General features: G+C 39.0%; 1 protein-coding gene across 17 annotated transcripts in view; it reads right to left on the reverse strand.

Annotated features, from left to right (window-relative positions):
* Positions 1-11559: 11559 nt before the first annotated feature.
* Positions 11560-15514, reverse strand: part of LOC107143708 (patr class I histocompatibility antigen, A-126 alpha chain-like) — a 38627-nt gene continuing 34672 nt past the window's right edge. For 11 of the 17 annotated variants that reach the window (XR_007348363.1, XR_007348355.1, XR_007348356.1 and 8 more), the window contains 3 exons: positions 14399-14498; positions 13021-13293; positions 11560-12195 (listed from right to left, as the gene is read on the reverse strand). Coding sequence is in view for 4 of the 17 variants with exons in the window: in XM_048804993.1 (XP_048660950.1) it covers positions 12723-12892 (170 nt within the window). In the remaining 13 variants the exon portion in view is untranslated. Of the gene's footprint in view, positions 12893-13020; positions 13294-14398; positions 14499-15514 lie in introns of all 17 variants that reach the window. The other 6 variants (XM_048804979.1, XM_048804975.1, XR_007348352.1 and 3 more) reach the window with 5 other exon arrangements.

Consider the following 15514-nt stretch of genomic DNA (forward strand, 5'->3'; position numbering starts at 1 on the left):
AAATTTTAATGCCTTTACATTTAAGTGCATTCATTATTGAGCCCTTTATAAGTATTCCATTGGTCTTGTTTTGAATCACAATTTTTTTTGAAATTTTTAAAGTTGGCAAATGAATCACTTCATGAGACCATTGTTATCAGTACCTAATTTTATTTTTTTTAAAGAGAAAGAGAGAGAGAATTTTTTTTAATGTTTATTTTTTTTAGTTCTTGGTGGACACAACATCTTTGTTTGTATGTGGTGCTGAGGATCGAACCCAGGCCGCACACATGCCAGGCGAGCACGCTACCGCTTGAGCCACATCTCCAGCCCCAGTACCTAATTTTATTACATTGAATTTATGAGAAGGATCTATATGAAATAAAGCCTCAGGAACGTTGTTCATTTATGTTCTCATACACTGAAGAATTTTATTAGTTAAGTATTTGTACCTGCTAACAATATGTGTTCTCCATTTGGTATGGGGCTAGGCAGATAAATATAGATGGATGGTTAGGTCAGATATGATGGTTCTGCTAAATTTCTTCCATTTCTTTAAGGTGCTAGAGCTTGAACCAAGGGCCTCACATATCAGACATTACTTTTCCACTGAGCTACACCCCAGCCTCTTTCTACTTCTTACTCAACCCTGTAATGAACTCATCTGAGGCAATAATGCTGCAAGGAAAAACCTCTTAGCTGTATGCCCTGCCCCGACAGTCCTCTATTACCTTCAGACTGACAGCTGGAGTCAGATCTGAGCATAACTCAGGAACCTAATGATAAAATAAATGAATTTCTGAGAAAGATTTACATAGAGAAATAATTAGAAGAAAGGAAAGGAGAATACACATGAAAAGGGACCCAGGAAAGAGAGCAATTATGGTAGAGTTCAGGCTGAATGTGTGGACATGGGAAGGTCAATCAAAGATTTTGGACTTTTGGTGATATCTTGAGCAGCACAGGCTGTTCTACAGTTTGACTTAGTTTTCAATGTGAGTTAGTGGTGGCCTTACTAAGCAGGATTTGAGTCAGAAAGTATTTGATATAAGGTATTTGCATTCGCTTTTCTTCACTGTGACCAAATACATGAGAAAATCAACTTGGAAGAGGAAAAAGATTTATTTTGATCACAGTTTCAGAGGTTTCAGTTGATGCTTATCTGGCTCCATCGCTGCAGACCTGTGGTGAGGCAGAGGATCTTGGCAAAGGTGGCATGGTGGAGCAGAGGTGATCACCTCATGGTGGCAGGAAGCAGAGAGAGGAGGAAGGAAGGGGCTGGGGACAAGACATAGCCCTCCAGGGAATGCCCCCAATGACCTATTTCCTCAGTAGACTCTATCTCCTTCAGTTTCCACCACTTCTTCACAAAGTCATCAGCTAAGAACTCATTAATGGATATGTTCATTGATGAGGTTAATACCCTCACAATCAAATTACTTCCCCAAAGCCCCACATCTAAACATTGCTACAGTGGGGATAAATCTTTCAACACATGAGTCTGGGGAACGCTTCATATCTAAATACTAACAGTATAGGAAGGAATCAAAAATTCATGAAGACAGGAATGTCGGGATAGATGTGCTGTCTTTGAGCAACCAGTTCTTCCTTCCTGACTCTCACCCAAAAAAAAAAAAAAGAAAAAGAAAAAGAAAAAGCTCTTTCCACGGCTTTAAAACAAACTTTAGAGGAAAGCACCTGCAACTTTGACAAGTTTTGAGTGGCTGAGTGGTTTGCAGGATATTCTTGATGTTCTGATTATCAGTAGGATCAAAGGAACTCAGAAGGGGAGGAGTGAGAGGAAAAGCAGATGGTTACCTCAGTTAGCATATTACATGTTACTTGTGGGAACAAAAGAAGAATTACAAGAAAATAAATTACAAGAAAAGAATTCCTCAGAAACTCCTTAACCGGCTGGGTGCAGTGGCACCCACCTGTAATCCTAATAGCTCAGGAGGTTGTGGCAGGAGGATCATGAGTTCAAAACCAGTCTTCAAAACTTAGCAAGACCCTAAGCCACTTAGCAAGACCCTGTATCTGAATTAAAAATAAAAAGGTCTGAGGATGTGGCTCAGTGGTTAATTGAACCCATGGGTTCAATCCCCAGTATAAATAAATAAATAAATAAATAAATAAATAAGCTCCACCAAAAAACAACCTCATTAATTTCTTTATTGTTCTTTTTTATATGTTATTATCCACAGAGACTTTCATTCTATCTTTCCATCATGAATACTCTACCAAACATGCATGATTAAACTAAATTTCTGTATTTTGATATAAACATAGTAAATTATACCACTGAGGTAGCCATGGGTTCAATCCCTACCACCCAGATAAAACAAAAAAAAAATGTGAACACTTTTTTTAAAAAACTAAATGATTTTATAAAAGGTAAAGACAAATATGAAAAAAACTAAAATTACCACAAAAGTTGAGAGAATTGCCTGAAGATATTTGAGTGAGAAAATGTTTCTTAAATGAGACAGAAATAGTTTGAATCATTTCTACAGCAATTTGAAAATGTTTGAACTTAAAAGGGAAAACATGTAACAAAAGTGTATGTCTGTGTGTGTGTGCGTGTGTGTGTTTCTGTGCATACGTTCATTAAAGATGAAACTGAGATTTCAACCAGGCAGCAAGATATAATAGATATTACTCTTACTGTCAAGTGGCAAACCACCATATGCATCAGCACAAATGAAAGTAAAGATAGAGAAATTAGAGTTTTCTGGAAAAAATAGTATGAAATAACTGTATATATATGGGTTTGTCTCTGTGTCTTCTATTCTGTCTATACTGTCAAACAGACGCTGCTTATAAATACATCCTCACACTGTGAACAAGGATTAAAGGGAGACAAAATATATAATGCAGTTGTTTCAGGCATATAGCTGCAGCCAACTCAGCACTACCATCTTTGAGAAAATGCAAGTACCTGAAGTGAAACACACTCTCATCAATTCTCTTCCTAAAGCATTTTCCAAACTACAATGCAGGGAAATAGAACTCAGGCAAAGAGAAGCAATGTCAGGAGGCAAAGCAAACAGAGCAGAATTTGAGGGTGCCAAGGTGCAGGGATTGGAGGCTAGAGTACTGAGAGAAAACTACGAGAACACCCTAAAGTCACACTCCTAGGCTGCATGTGCCTAAGGTGACATACCATGAAACCTATCATAGGACAGCTACTTAGGGTTTGCTGTGCTAAGTAGAAATCGCAAAGGCTAAGAGTGCAGGGGACATGGGGGAATTTTAGATGAGCCAAATCTGAGTTTTCAGTTGAGACATCAGGATGAAGATCAAGTTGAGACCAAGGAGTGAAGACAATGACCTTGGAGTAAGTACCAACTAAAATAATCTGCCTAAACAAAGACTGAAATCAAGCTTAACGTAGGATCAAGAGTATTATGATTTTGACATGATAACCAATGGAACAGAATAGAAGACATAGAGACAAACCCATATATATATACAGTTATTTCATACTAGACAAAGGTACCATAAACATACATTGGAGAAAAGATAGCCTCTTCAACATATGGTGCAGGGAAAACTGGAAATCCACAGGTAGTAGAATGAAATTTAACCTCTATCTCTCACCCTACACAAACTCAACTCAAAGTGGATCTAGGACCTAGGCATTAGACCAGAGATCCTGAACCTAATAGAAGAAAATGTAGGCCCAACTCTCCATTATGCCAGCATAGAAAATGAATTCCTCAACAAGACTTCTAAAGAGCAAAAAGTAAAATCAAGAATCAATAAATGGGATGATATTAAATTAAAAATCTTCTTCACAGCAAATAAAACAATCAAGAATATGAAGAGAGAGCCTACAGAATGGGAGAAAATCTCTGCCACCTGAACCTCAGATAGAGCATTAATCTCCAGAATACACAAAGAACTCAAAAAAATTAACAACAACAAAAAAAAAAAACCCAATCAATGAATGGGCAAAGGAAATGAACGACACTTCACAGAAGAAAAAAAAATAGAATCAGTCAACAGATATATGAAAAAATGTTCAACATCTCTAGCAATTAGAGAACTGAAAATTAAAACTACACTGAGATTCCATCTCACTCCAGTCAGAATGCCAATCATCAAGACTACAAGTAACAAGAAATGTTGGCAAGGATGTGGGGGGAAAGTTACACTAATACATTGCTGGCAGGATTGCAAATTAGTGCAACCAATCTGGAAAACAGTATGGAGATTCCTCAGAAAACTTGGAATGGAACCATCATTTGACCCAGTTATCACACTCCTCAGTATATACCCAAAGTACTTAAAATCAGCATACTGCAGTGACACAACCACATTAAAGTTTATAGCAGCTCAACTCACAATAGCTAAGCTATGGGACCAAACTAGGTGCCCTTCAACAGAAGAATGGATAAAGAAAATGTGGTATATATACATAATGGAATATTACTGAGCCATAAAAATTAAGATTATGGCATTTGCCAGTAAATGGATGGAACTGGAAATTATAATGTTAAGTGAAATAAACCAATCCTCCAAAAGCAAAATCTGAATGTTCTCTCTGATAAGTGGATACTAACACAGAATAAAGGGTAAATAGTGAAGAACAGAAGTTCATTGGATTAGACAAAGGGAGATGAAGGGAAGGAAGGACAGATGGGAATAGGAAAGATAGTAAAATAAATAAGACATAACTTTCCTGTGTTCACATATGAATACCTGTGAAACTCCACATCATGTTCAACCACAAGAATGGGATCCTAATTAGAACTAGTCATTCTCCACGTATGTATAATATGTCAAAATATTTTCTGTTGGGAGTTGGCCCAGCACCAAAGACTAATCTCCCCATCCCCCAAGAAGAGCCTTCCAATGGTGAGCCCTGCTAGCTCACATGATCCTTACCCACCAATCAGAACTTCCCCATCACCATCCAATGGTGAGTCCTGGTGACTCACATGATCCTTACCCACCAATTAGAAAGCACCCCATGCCAGCTGCCAAAACCATTAAACTGTTTCAACCCTCAGACCACCCCCCGGCTCTATAAATATGCAAAGCTGACTCAATAAACTGGCATTTTATCCAAGGCAAGCCTTGATCGTTCTTTCATATTCTACTGCCATGTATATCTAAAAAGAACAAATAAAAACAAGAGTATTCTGATTTTAGATATAAGTAGTTCTTTAGTAATTAACTAAATGTTGAAACTAATGTTAGCAGTCTTGGAAAGAAAAAGCAAAACATAAAGGTTCTATAACAACCATCTACAACATTGGGCAAGGAAGTAATAAAATGGAAAGTGGAAAAGGTAAACAGGAAAGATAAACAACCAAGAGAAGGTACTGAAGCCAGCAAACAAGGACTCACTTCACAATATGCTTAAGGAAAAAAAGGAAAGGTTTGGCAAAGATATGAAAATCTCCAGAAATTTCATCCATAAAATAGGGTCAACCCTCCAGCATATAGGCACAGGTAACAATTTTCTCAATAGGACCCCTAAAGCTAAGGAAATAACGCCAGGAGTTAATAAATGGATGGCATCAAATTAAAAAGCACAGCAAAGGAAACAATTAAGAATGTGAAGAAAGAATATACAAAATGGGAGAAAAGCTTTACTGTTCTGATGGAGGATTAATATTTAGAACATATAAAGAATTCAAAACACTTTACACCAAAAAATCAAATAACCAAATTAATAAATGAGTCAATGAATTAAACAGACACTTTCCAAAAGAAGAAATACAAATGGCCAATAAATATATGATAAATGCTCAATATCATTAGAAATTAGGGAAATGCAAATCAAAACTACACTGAGATTTCATCTCATACCAATCAGAATGGCAGTCAACAAGAATACAAATAGTAAATTCTAGAGAAAAGGGAACACTTTTACACTGTTGGTGGGATTGTAAATTAGTGCAACTACTATGGAAATCAATACAGAAGTTTCTCAAAGAACCACCATTTGATCCAGCTGTGCTACTACTCAGTATTTATCCTAAAGAATTAAAGTCATCATACTACAGTGATGCATGCATGCCCATGTTTATAGAAGCACAGTTCACAATAGCCAAACTATGGAACCAGCCTAGGTGTCCATCAATGGATGAATGGATAAAGAAAATGTAAGTTATATACACAATGGAGTTTTATTCAGCCATAGAGAAAATAAAATTATGGCATTTTCAAGGAAATAGATGGACCTTGAAAACAGTATATTAACCATAAGCCAAACTCAGAAGGTCAAAGTACAACTATAATACATCAATGAAAAACTGTGGAAAATTTTTTGATTTTTTAATATACCAACAATTTATAAAAACACATTTAATAGACCAAATATTCATTTTTTCTTATGGAATTTAAGAGACCAAGAGTGCTTGTATTTATATTTAGCAATTGATTTTTCGGTATTTTAACTTACAAATGACACAGATGTTTTCTTCTAACAAATATGTTTATACATGTTTATCCCATTTATATAAAATCTAATTAACCCAAATTTTTAACAGCTCTTTTATATTAACCTAAAAACCAAGATATCAGACAAGCAGAGTTAATATTTTAAGATATTTTTCCTGTCCCACCCCATAAAAACCCTAAAAGCAATAGACAGTATATTTTAAACATTTTTCTTTCTTTCTTTCTTTCTTTCTTTATTATTTATTTATTTATTTATTTATTATGTGGAGCTGAAGGTCAAACCCAGAGCCTTGCATGTGCAAAGCAAACACTCTACCACTGAGCCATAACCCCAGTCCCTACTTTAAACATAAATATCATCCCAAATGTTTAGTAACCTAGACAAAAAAAAAGTGCATTGAATAATTTTAAAGATGTCTTACCAAAAATTTAAATTAACTCATTTATCTAAGATTTATTTAAGTGGGCTGGAGCTGTGGCTCAGTGGTAGAGCACTTGCCTGGCATTCATGAGGTCTTGGGTTCGAACCTCAGCACCACATAAGTAAAAGTAAATAAATAAAATAAAAAGATCCCTTGACAATTAAAAAGTATTTTTTAAAAAAATATTTATCTAAGTCATGTGAACAAATAAGTCATTGGATTTGTGTCTTTTAAAAATTTATGAGTACTCATTTATTTATCAGCCAATTTGGTACCATGTAGACACAATTACATGTACACAAACATACATAAAAATGACAGAAAATAAAAATTTCATTTAGAATCATCATTTGTCATTTTTTCAAATCAGTCTGTTGATACAATTACCATAGTCATAAACAATTCCTAACTTTAAACCTGCACTTCCAAAGATATAACTTGGTTGAAACAAAGTGGAATATTTACATCCCAAAGACACAGAATTTAATCTAAACATCATTGAGAAGGGTAAAGGCAAATGTCCAGTGGAAGCGAAAATTTTAAAGGTGAGGCTTGTTATGCAGGCTTAAGATAACATTTTTCCCTATTTGAAGAGCTGATCAATAGCACACAGCATTTTTTGTAAAGGATTTAAAAAATCATATACTGGAGATCTAGTTCATAAGTCCTTCTGACCTAACCTATTTTCTAGTCAGATATAGCCCTTCCAAGAGAAAGGCAAAGGGCACTTTCTAGGCCCATCTAACATGAGAAAGCCTGCTGTAAGCTTTCCAACACTTTTTCTTCCTGCTTTAATTTATCACAGGTTTTAGTCTTTTGAGAAAGAGTTTGCTTAAATTTTAAAATATGTCCCATTGTATCAGAATTTATATATATATATTTTTTTTGCTTTTATCTTACTGCCTAAGGACTCTAGACCAGCCCATAAGAAAACCAGTTTAAGATATTAAATGTTCCACATTTTTTAATACTTGCAATTTGAGGCTTTGCAATCATCAAACATAAAACCACCTGGAGTACCAGATTTTTTTTTCCTCCAAACACTCTCCCCCCTTGAATTTGTTTCCCATTTTAACAGAGGTCTCCTTTCTCCCAAAATTGCAACCTTCAGAGTAAGTGGTTTTGAACTAAAATGTGCAAGTTTGCAATGATTAGGAGAAAGAGACATAAAGCAAAAAGGCAAATTTACATAATGGATTGTGAGGAAAAAAGACAAAATATGTTATCCAACAATGTTCTGACAAAGTTTATGAAACAAAAAAATATTCAAATTAACCAGCTCAGAATAAACCAAGAATTGTAAGTCGAACAAATTTCCAGTAGGGATCGTCATTGCCAGCCATCATATTTTTTTTTCCTTTATCAAGTCAGTCTACATAAACACACACTAACAGATAAATAAACACATAAAACAATTACATTAAACTAGCATGCACATTCAGATAAATAGGCCATACTGTACAAAAATCCAGCACACCTATAATGCCTGTAATCCTAATGGCTCAGGAATCTGAGGCAGGAGGATTGCAAATTCAAGGCCAGCCTCAGCAACTTAGTGAAGCCCTAAGCAATTTAAGGAGACCCTGTCTCAAAACTTTAAAAAAAAAAAAAAAAAGAAAGTAATTTTAAAAGGCTAGGGATGTTGCTCAGTGGTTAAATGGCTGGGTTCGATTCCTGGTACTAATATATATATATATACATATATATTTCAACAAAATCCTCCCACTCTCCATTCCTATGCAAGTCATAACTGAGATCTCCCAAAACCAACCCGGTTTCTCTGTGTACCTTAGGTCTACTTGGCACCACAGAAGAATCCTAACTTCCCTTTCAGACAAATGGGAAAAGCCCAGAGGGGTTCAGGAAAGAGCCCCCAACAAGGAAAAGGAAGGACAAGCCTGCCATGCACTGTCAGGGAGAATTTATCAGGGGTCAGACTTCAGGGGCCAGAATCCAGAAGTTTGTTTCTCTGCTTCAGTAAATGATGATATAAAGCAGCCAATGTCATCCCACAGTAGAAAGGAAGGGAGAGACCCTATAATGAATGTAATTTCAGCAGCTGCATGGGTAACTCCTTTTCTGCCTCTCACTGGGAGAAGAGGTGTCACAGAAGAAGGGTTCATGGAGTTCCCAGAGAGAAGAGAGAACTGGACTTTAAGACCAACAGGATCCTTGGCAATTTCAGCACATGCCTGTCAAAGGCATAGACAGAGGTTTATTTAGGAAAGTAGATACACATTCAAGGGAGAATGGGGGCAATCTGCAGAAGGAGAGACAGTCACCCACTGGTGTGGGATGTTAATACTTATAAAGGGCCAGTGCTGGGGGCTGGACAATTGGTGGAGACAGGGTGGAGCTACACAATTTCCTGCCAGGTTTTCCTTTGGGCATTTCCCTCATTTTACAAGGGCATGTGCCAAAGGGCATATTACTCAATATTTACAAATGTGCTTTCCCATCTCAAGGACTTGTGGGTCTTTAAGTCTCTCTCTTTATCCTAAATCCCTATTTCATGCCCTCTTCTTTCAGGTCTGACCGGCTAATGTTCAAAGAGCATGCTCTCTCCTGGCTCATCTCACCTCAATTATTATCCGAGTCCCAGGCCAGAGGCCTGACTCTGGGAATCCAATAAATAAGGTCTGGCATTCACCCTAAAAAAACAAATCAAAAAAGTAATAATGAAAAGCATGAAAAGAGCCAAGTATAACGGTGCACGCCTATAATCCCAGCAGCTCGGGAGGCTGAGGCAGGAAGATCGTGAATTCAGCCAGCCTCAGCAACATAGCGAGCGAGATGCTGCCTCTAAATAAAATATTAAAAAAATGGCTGGGAATATGGCTCAGTGTTTAAGTCCCCCTGGGTTCAATCCCCATAACCAAAACAAACATGAAAGGAACCAAGGAATCTTAATCAGTGTAGCTGCACAGGGAAGACAAGGGAACACATGTCCTTAGCCTCATCTAAACTAATAATTGTATCTTCATTTTTGAAGGACAGTCTACCAGGAAAGAGAGTTTGTGGTTGACAGTTTTAGTCTTTCAGCCCGTTCCATATGTCATCCCATTGCCTTCTACTTCAATGGTTGCTGATGAGAAACTGGTTATTAATCTTAATGGGAACCCCTTGTGTGTGGTGAGTTTTTTCTCATTTGCTTTCAAGTTTTTCTCTTGTCTCTGCACAGTGTATCCTCAGCCTCTTCCCACTAGGACCATGCTCCACGAGGCCAGCATTTTTTGTTTCTCCTCTAATGAGATTCACAGATGCAAAAAATACTGTCACATATCTGACACACAATAAGTGTCAATTGAATAAATGATTCCTGTAGAGCACCTCCCTCTATCTTTATTGAAGGAGTCTCAGTCTCAGACTCCCCATGGCAGCTGCAGCAAAACTGTCCTTACACTGACATTGGGGATGCCTGGGATTTTCTCACAACCGCTGCCCTCCCTCTTACACTCCCTCCCAAAACAGCCCTCCTGCTCCTGCTCTACACAGTGCATGCTCACACTTACAACTTCAGCAAAGAAAAGTCCTTGACATTTGGGTCTATTTTCCAAAATATATATAAATATGAATTATACTCTGTCCTATAAACACTTCAGTTTAGACAGGAGCCAGCACTAGGATTACTAGAGCTAAAGGCATGGAGAGGGGTAGGCCAGGAGAGCAGAAAAAGAATTTCAAAAGGAATTTACCTAAAAAGAGAAACAACAGGATCTCTCCCCTTGACTAATCCTAGACTCTATAATTCAATTTTTAAATATTCAGGGAAAGAAGGAAAGAACACAAACAAGGAAGCAACCTTGAAAGGAGGGCAGAAGATCATACATGTGAAAATTCATCTTTTGATACCACAGAGACTCCTGTTTGCAGGGGCCTTATGAGAACAATGACAGGAAAAACTCCTCTTGCTGCTATCAAAAATGAAGGACACTAGAGAACAAGGAGACCAGCATCATTCCCAAGAACAAGAACAGACATAATCCTCTATGAGAAGCAAGAAATAAACACAAAAGTCATGGGCTGAAGACCACACCAGGGGCTGAGCTTAGGCTGGCCTGGTGTTGGAGCAGGCCCCAAATGGCCATAATTAGGCTCACTCACCTAGGCTTCTGGCAAGCTATGTCGTGCTTTTAGTGTGCGACCAAAACCGTGAATCATCTATGCTATGGTCAGTGTAACCAAAGTCAGAAACACTCTGATTCAACATATATACTCAAAGTCATACACATTCTGCTTGTGAGCACACACCCACTTATGTGACTTGTTGGCAGTGTGCCTTCTTTTGTTGGCCTGCATATAAAAAGAGCCAAAGGAAAAGACTTGGGGGCTAAATGGAACTAACCAGGGCTAAACTAACGGGGGTAAAATGGAACTGGCTGGGGGCTAAAGCTGAAGCTAGAGGCTGTTGTCACCTCTGAATAAAGCATGTCTACTATCCTAACTGCTTCTTGCATCTTCTTCTACCTGTTGGGACACTGAATCTGTTTCCTAGTTCTGAGCCCCTAACCAACAACCTGGCCACAGAAAGCCCTTGCTACCCATGGTCCTGGCAATTCCTGTATCCCTGTGATCACAGATTGTAGAAGTTTTACCAGAGGGGCAAAGAGAAAGGAGCAGGGACGATGACCAAAGTCCAGCATGGACTGAGCACTGACTGGGCACAGTCCCAATCACTCTCTGCTCCTCACAGTCTTCTGTCCCCATCTGCAACAGACTCAGCACAGCAAAAACAGACTGTGGATGGTTCTCAGTGCTCTAATTTATTTCCTTCCTCAAATTTCAGGCATCTTTTTCTTTCATTAAGCAATCAACCCCTCATTTCAAATAACCCCAACTGTTTAAAAATCAATTTTATATTTAGATTCTTATTTTCTGTACAGAAATAAAAACTTGAAGATCAGTGTACTTGAGTCGGTGATGGAGTCCTCTAAGTCATACCTTTGTTGGAACAGGAAAGTTGACTGTGGAAAAGAACATAGGTCAGTATTGGGATGGGGTCCTGGTGGGTAGGGGTGCTCTGGTCTCCCCACCTTCTCACATTATGCCAACAAGGACACAGACACATTTAGACACTTTGCAGGAAGAGAATCCAGGAGTTCTTAGAGCCACAAAGAGGAGGCTTGAACAAATCTTCTTTCAGTCCCAAACAAAGCAGCTGTCTCAGACTACAGAACAAAATAATCAAGAACAAATTCAGGTCAAGCGCTATTAGTGGCAACAGCTGAACAAAGCTTCACTCACTCAAAAGGGTCAAATTCAGAAAGTCCTGGAACCCAGTTTGGTCTTCTCTGTCCCATCCCCTCTCCAACATCAGGCCCTGCAGAGTCTCACCTTTATGCCATGAGAGACGCATCAGAGCCCTGGAAACTGTCCCTCCCTGGAACAGAAAAACAACTAGATATATTCAGAGGGCAAAAGAGAACTGGCTGAAGGAAGAATTATGGGATGGGTGATATTCCCCATGGACTTCTGCCTATGCAATCCTAAGGATCATCCCTTTCGCCATACTTATATGGAGCCCGAGTATAGCTCCTCCCTTCTTTTCTACCTGTGAGAGGTCAGCAAGGAGGAGGGCCATGAAGGCCCTTTAGGAAGCCCCTAGTACTAACACTCAAAGGATGTTGCCAGAACATGATTTCAGACCCAGGAAATGACCAGGAGGCATGGGGAAAGGAGATTAGAGGTACTGAACCATCTGCTCTCCCAGAGGTTTGCCCTCAGCAGGGACCTTCCCTTCTGACCTCTGACTGCTGGGAATCAGGTCCCCATCACAAAGATCATCAGGGTGCAAAATCTGTCTTTTATTTTTCATGTGCTTTATGATAGGATGTCAGCAAACAGCCCCAGGCTGTATAAACATGTATGTGTGGGTTGTACTTTCTATTAATGAGGCAGGACACACTTCTACCCGGGGCCTGAAATAAGAAAATTCAGACCCAGATCCTCCTCTACCTGCTTCTTCCTCCACTTCATCACAACAACCACCACAACTCCAATGTCCACAGCTCTGAGAAGAACCAGAACCAGGCCAACAATGATTCCCTTGATGGAGACAGAGGGCTGAGGAAGTGGCTCTGTGAAGCCAACAGAGGGGAAGGTGAGGAGCTCTGACCCCCAGCTTTCAGCCCTGACCTACGAAGAGGCTCCAGAATGGCTCCTGCTTTTCATGAAAATAAGCTCTGTGCCCTCATCCCCTCCTGACCCCATCTCAGGGGAGGGGTTCGGGCAACCCCTCATGCTGCACAAGATATGTGAATTTCTGCTCCCCTCCTGAAGGCACCACCACAGCTGCCCATTTCTGGAAGCTTCCATCTCCTGCAGGCCTGGTCTCTACAGGCTCCATGTCCTGGGTCTGATCCTCCTCATACCACTGCCAGATCAGAGTGATATCCTTAGGGCAGAAACCCAGGGCCCAGCACTTCAGGGTGACAGCTCCTTCAGGGCTAGGGTGTGAGTCACATGTGTCTTTGGGGGCCTGGGAAGAAGAATGACAAATTTTAGGTACTCTGAATTCTCTGTGGGTCACTCCAGCATCACTCAAGTGTCCAACCTGAGAATGAATAGGACAACTGGTATAGGGGAATGCCAAACCCCAACACTAAACAATACCTGCTCTGCTAAATCTGTATATCCTGACCACCACTTGAAGCTACATGTAGCCACATGACTGTTACCACCAACTGAACACGAACAGAAGTGAAGTATCAACTTAACATTTCATAACTTACGAGGATAAACTACTTGTAAGTGCTACTACTTCCCATGCTACTGTGCCTGAGTTTCAACTTGACCATGCAGATGAAGATAAAGAACCACAAAATGGAAGAAGCTACATCCTTAAATAACTGTGTGGAGTTGAACTGAATTCCCATGTGAGACTTAAATAAGCCACAGTCTAAACCACAATATTTTGGGACCCCACGTTATAATTGCTTTGCCTGTGTGTTAACTGCAACAATAGACTTCTGAAGAAGCCATTGAAAATTGGAGTATTACTAAATTGATTTGATAAAACACTTCTTATACCAACTCTTTGCTGGAATATACTGTGTTTTGAATAGTAAAAGATATAAGCCAAATACAAAAAAACCACAACAACAAACCCCCACATGCTAGCCTACACACAGGCAAAAGGAATAATCTATTTCTTAGAAAGTTGTAGAATCAGGGCAGGAAGCTCCAGGTATTTGAGGGATTGTAAAGGGTCCTGACTGGGTGGAAGAGGCTGAAAGACTCAGAATCACTGCAATCAGATCTCCAAAGACATTGGGTGTAGCACAGAGAACAAGGCCTGAGAGAGGTCATGATTCACAATCTGTTCCAAGAATCAAAGGGAACCGCTGATCAGTTATTTCAGGGATCTACCCTCTTTTTCACAGTCACAGATTCCCAATTGTCCTGAGAGAAGAAAAAGTGAGCCCTGAGGTGAGTCATTCTCTGCTACTGGATCTGAAAACCCAGGAGCACTCTACTTCCCCCCTGTTGATAAAGACAGTATTCTAGCTAGGATCTCATTTTCCTCCCCTCTGAGGAGACGCCCCACCCCACAGATGGGGAAATTGCCTTCTGGCAGCTCTTACCTTTGCGTCACAGTGTCTCCTTCCCATTCTCCAAGCGTCTCTGGAGCAACTCCACGCACTTGCCCTCTAGGTAGGCTTTCCATAGCTCTGCTGCAAGCACCTTGGAAATTAGCATTATTTAGTTAGGTTGAATAAAATATGCTTTTGAATGGTACAATCCTATTATTTATCTTTTTAAAAATATTCTTATTTAATTGTAGATGGACACAATGACTTTATTTTATTTTATTTATTTATTTTTATGTGGTGCTGAGGATTGTACCCAGTGCCTCACACATGCTAGTTGAATGCACTACCACTGAGCAACACCCCAGCCCCCTATTCCTGATTTTATGCTTGAGATCTTTCTTGCCTGTGTGTACAGGAGACATGTGCACTAATGTTTATGGCAGAGTGGAATCAACCACTTTTACATCCACAGGAAAGTACCACATGGTGGTATAATCATCAAAAGTAAAACTTCTGCATTAAAGTAAATGAAGGACAGCCTTGCACAGGAGGGATAAGGCTTCTACATGTTATGTGCATCACAGAAACACACATGCAGCAGGAAGGTTATAAACAGGCAGAATGAATTAACATTTAATTGGGGATGATACAATTATTGTAAAATTCTTTAAAGAAATGGAAAGGAACAGTTAACCCAAGATTCAGGATGGAGTTTCTATTTGGGAGATGAGACAAGGCAGCAGCTCAGGAGACTTCATAGTTTCTGTTTCTTGTGCCTGTGGTTAGCACCCAGGTATTTACTTGATCTCATCTCCTTAAACTGGCATTTTCAAACTACAATTTGTGAACAATTCCTGATTAATTTTTTTCCATGAAAGATAACAAAGCAACAAAGTTTACTGCAAGAATTGTTAGCAAGAATTATTCACGTTGGAATAAAGCCACCACTGTATAGAATTACTTTATAAAACATTAGAAGCACATCCTAATGGGGTTTTTGTTTTAGAATTATACTGGTGTCCAAATAGCCTCTACCATATTTCATTCAAAAACATTGTGAAGGATATCAAGAAATTTGTAATGTTTTGAACAACCAACAATAAAAAATTAAAAAAAAAAAAAACATTGTGAAGGACATTTAATTCATTATAGGAAGCCAACCAAATA

This window comes from Marmota marmota, unplaced genomic scaffold, assembly GCF_001458135.2.
Source record: "Marmota marmota marmota unplaced genomic scaffold, marMar, whole genome shotgun sequence".
Lineage (NCBI taxonomy): Eukaryota > Metazoa > Chordata > Mammalia > Rodentia > Sciuridae > Marmota > Marmota marmota.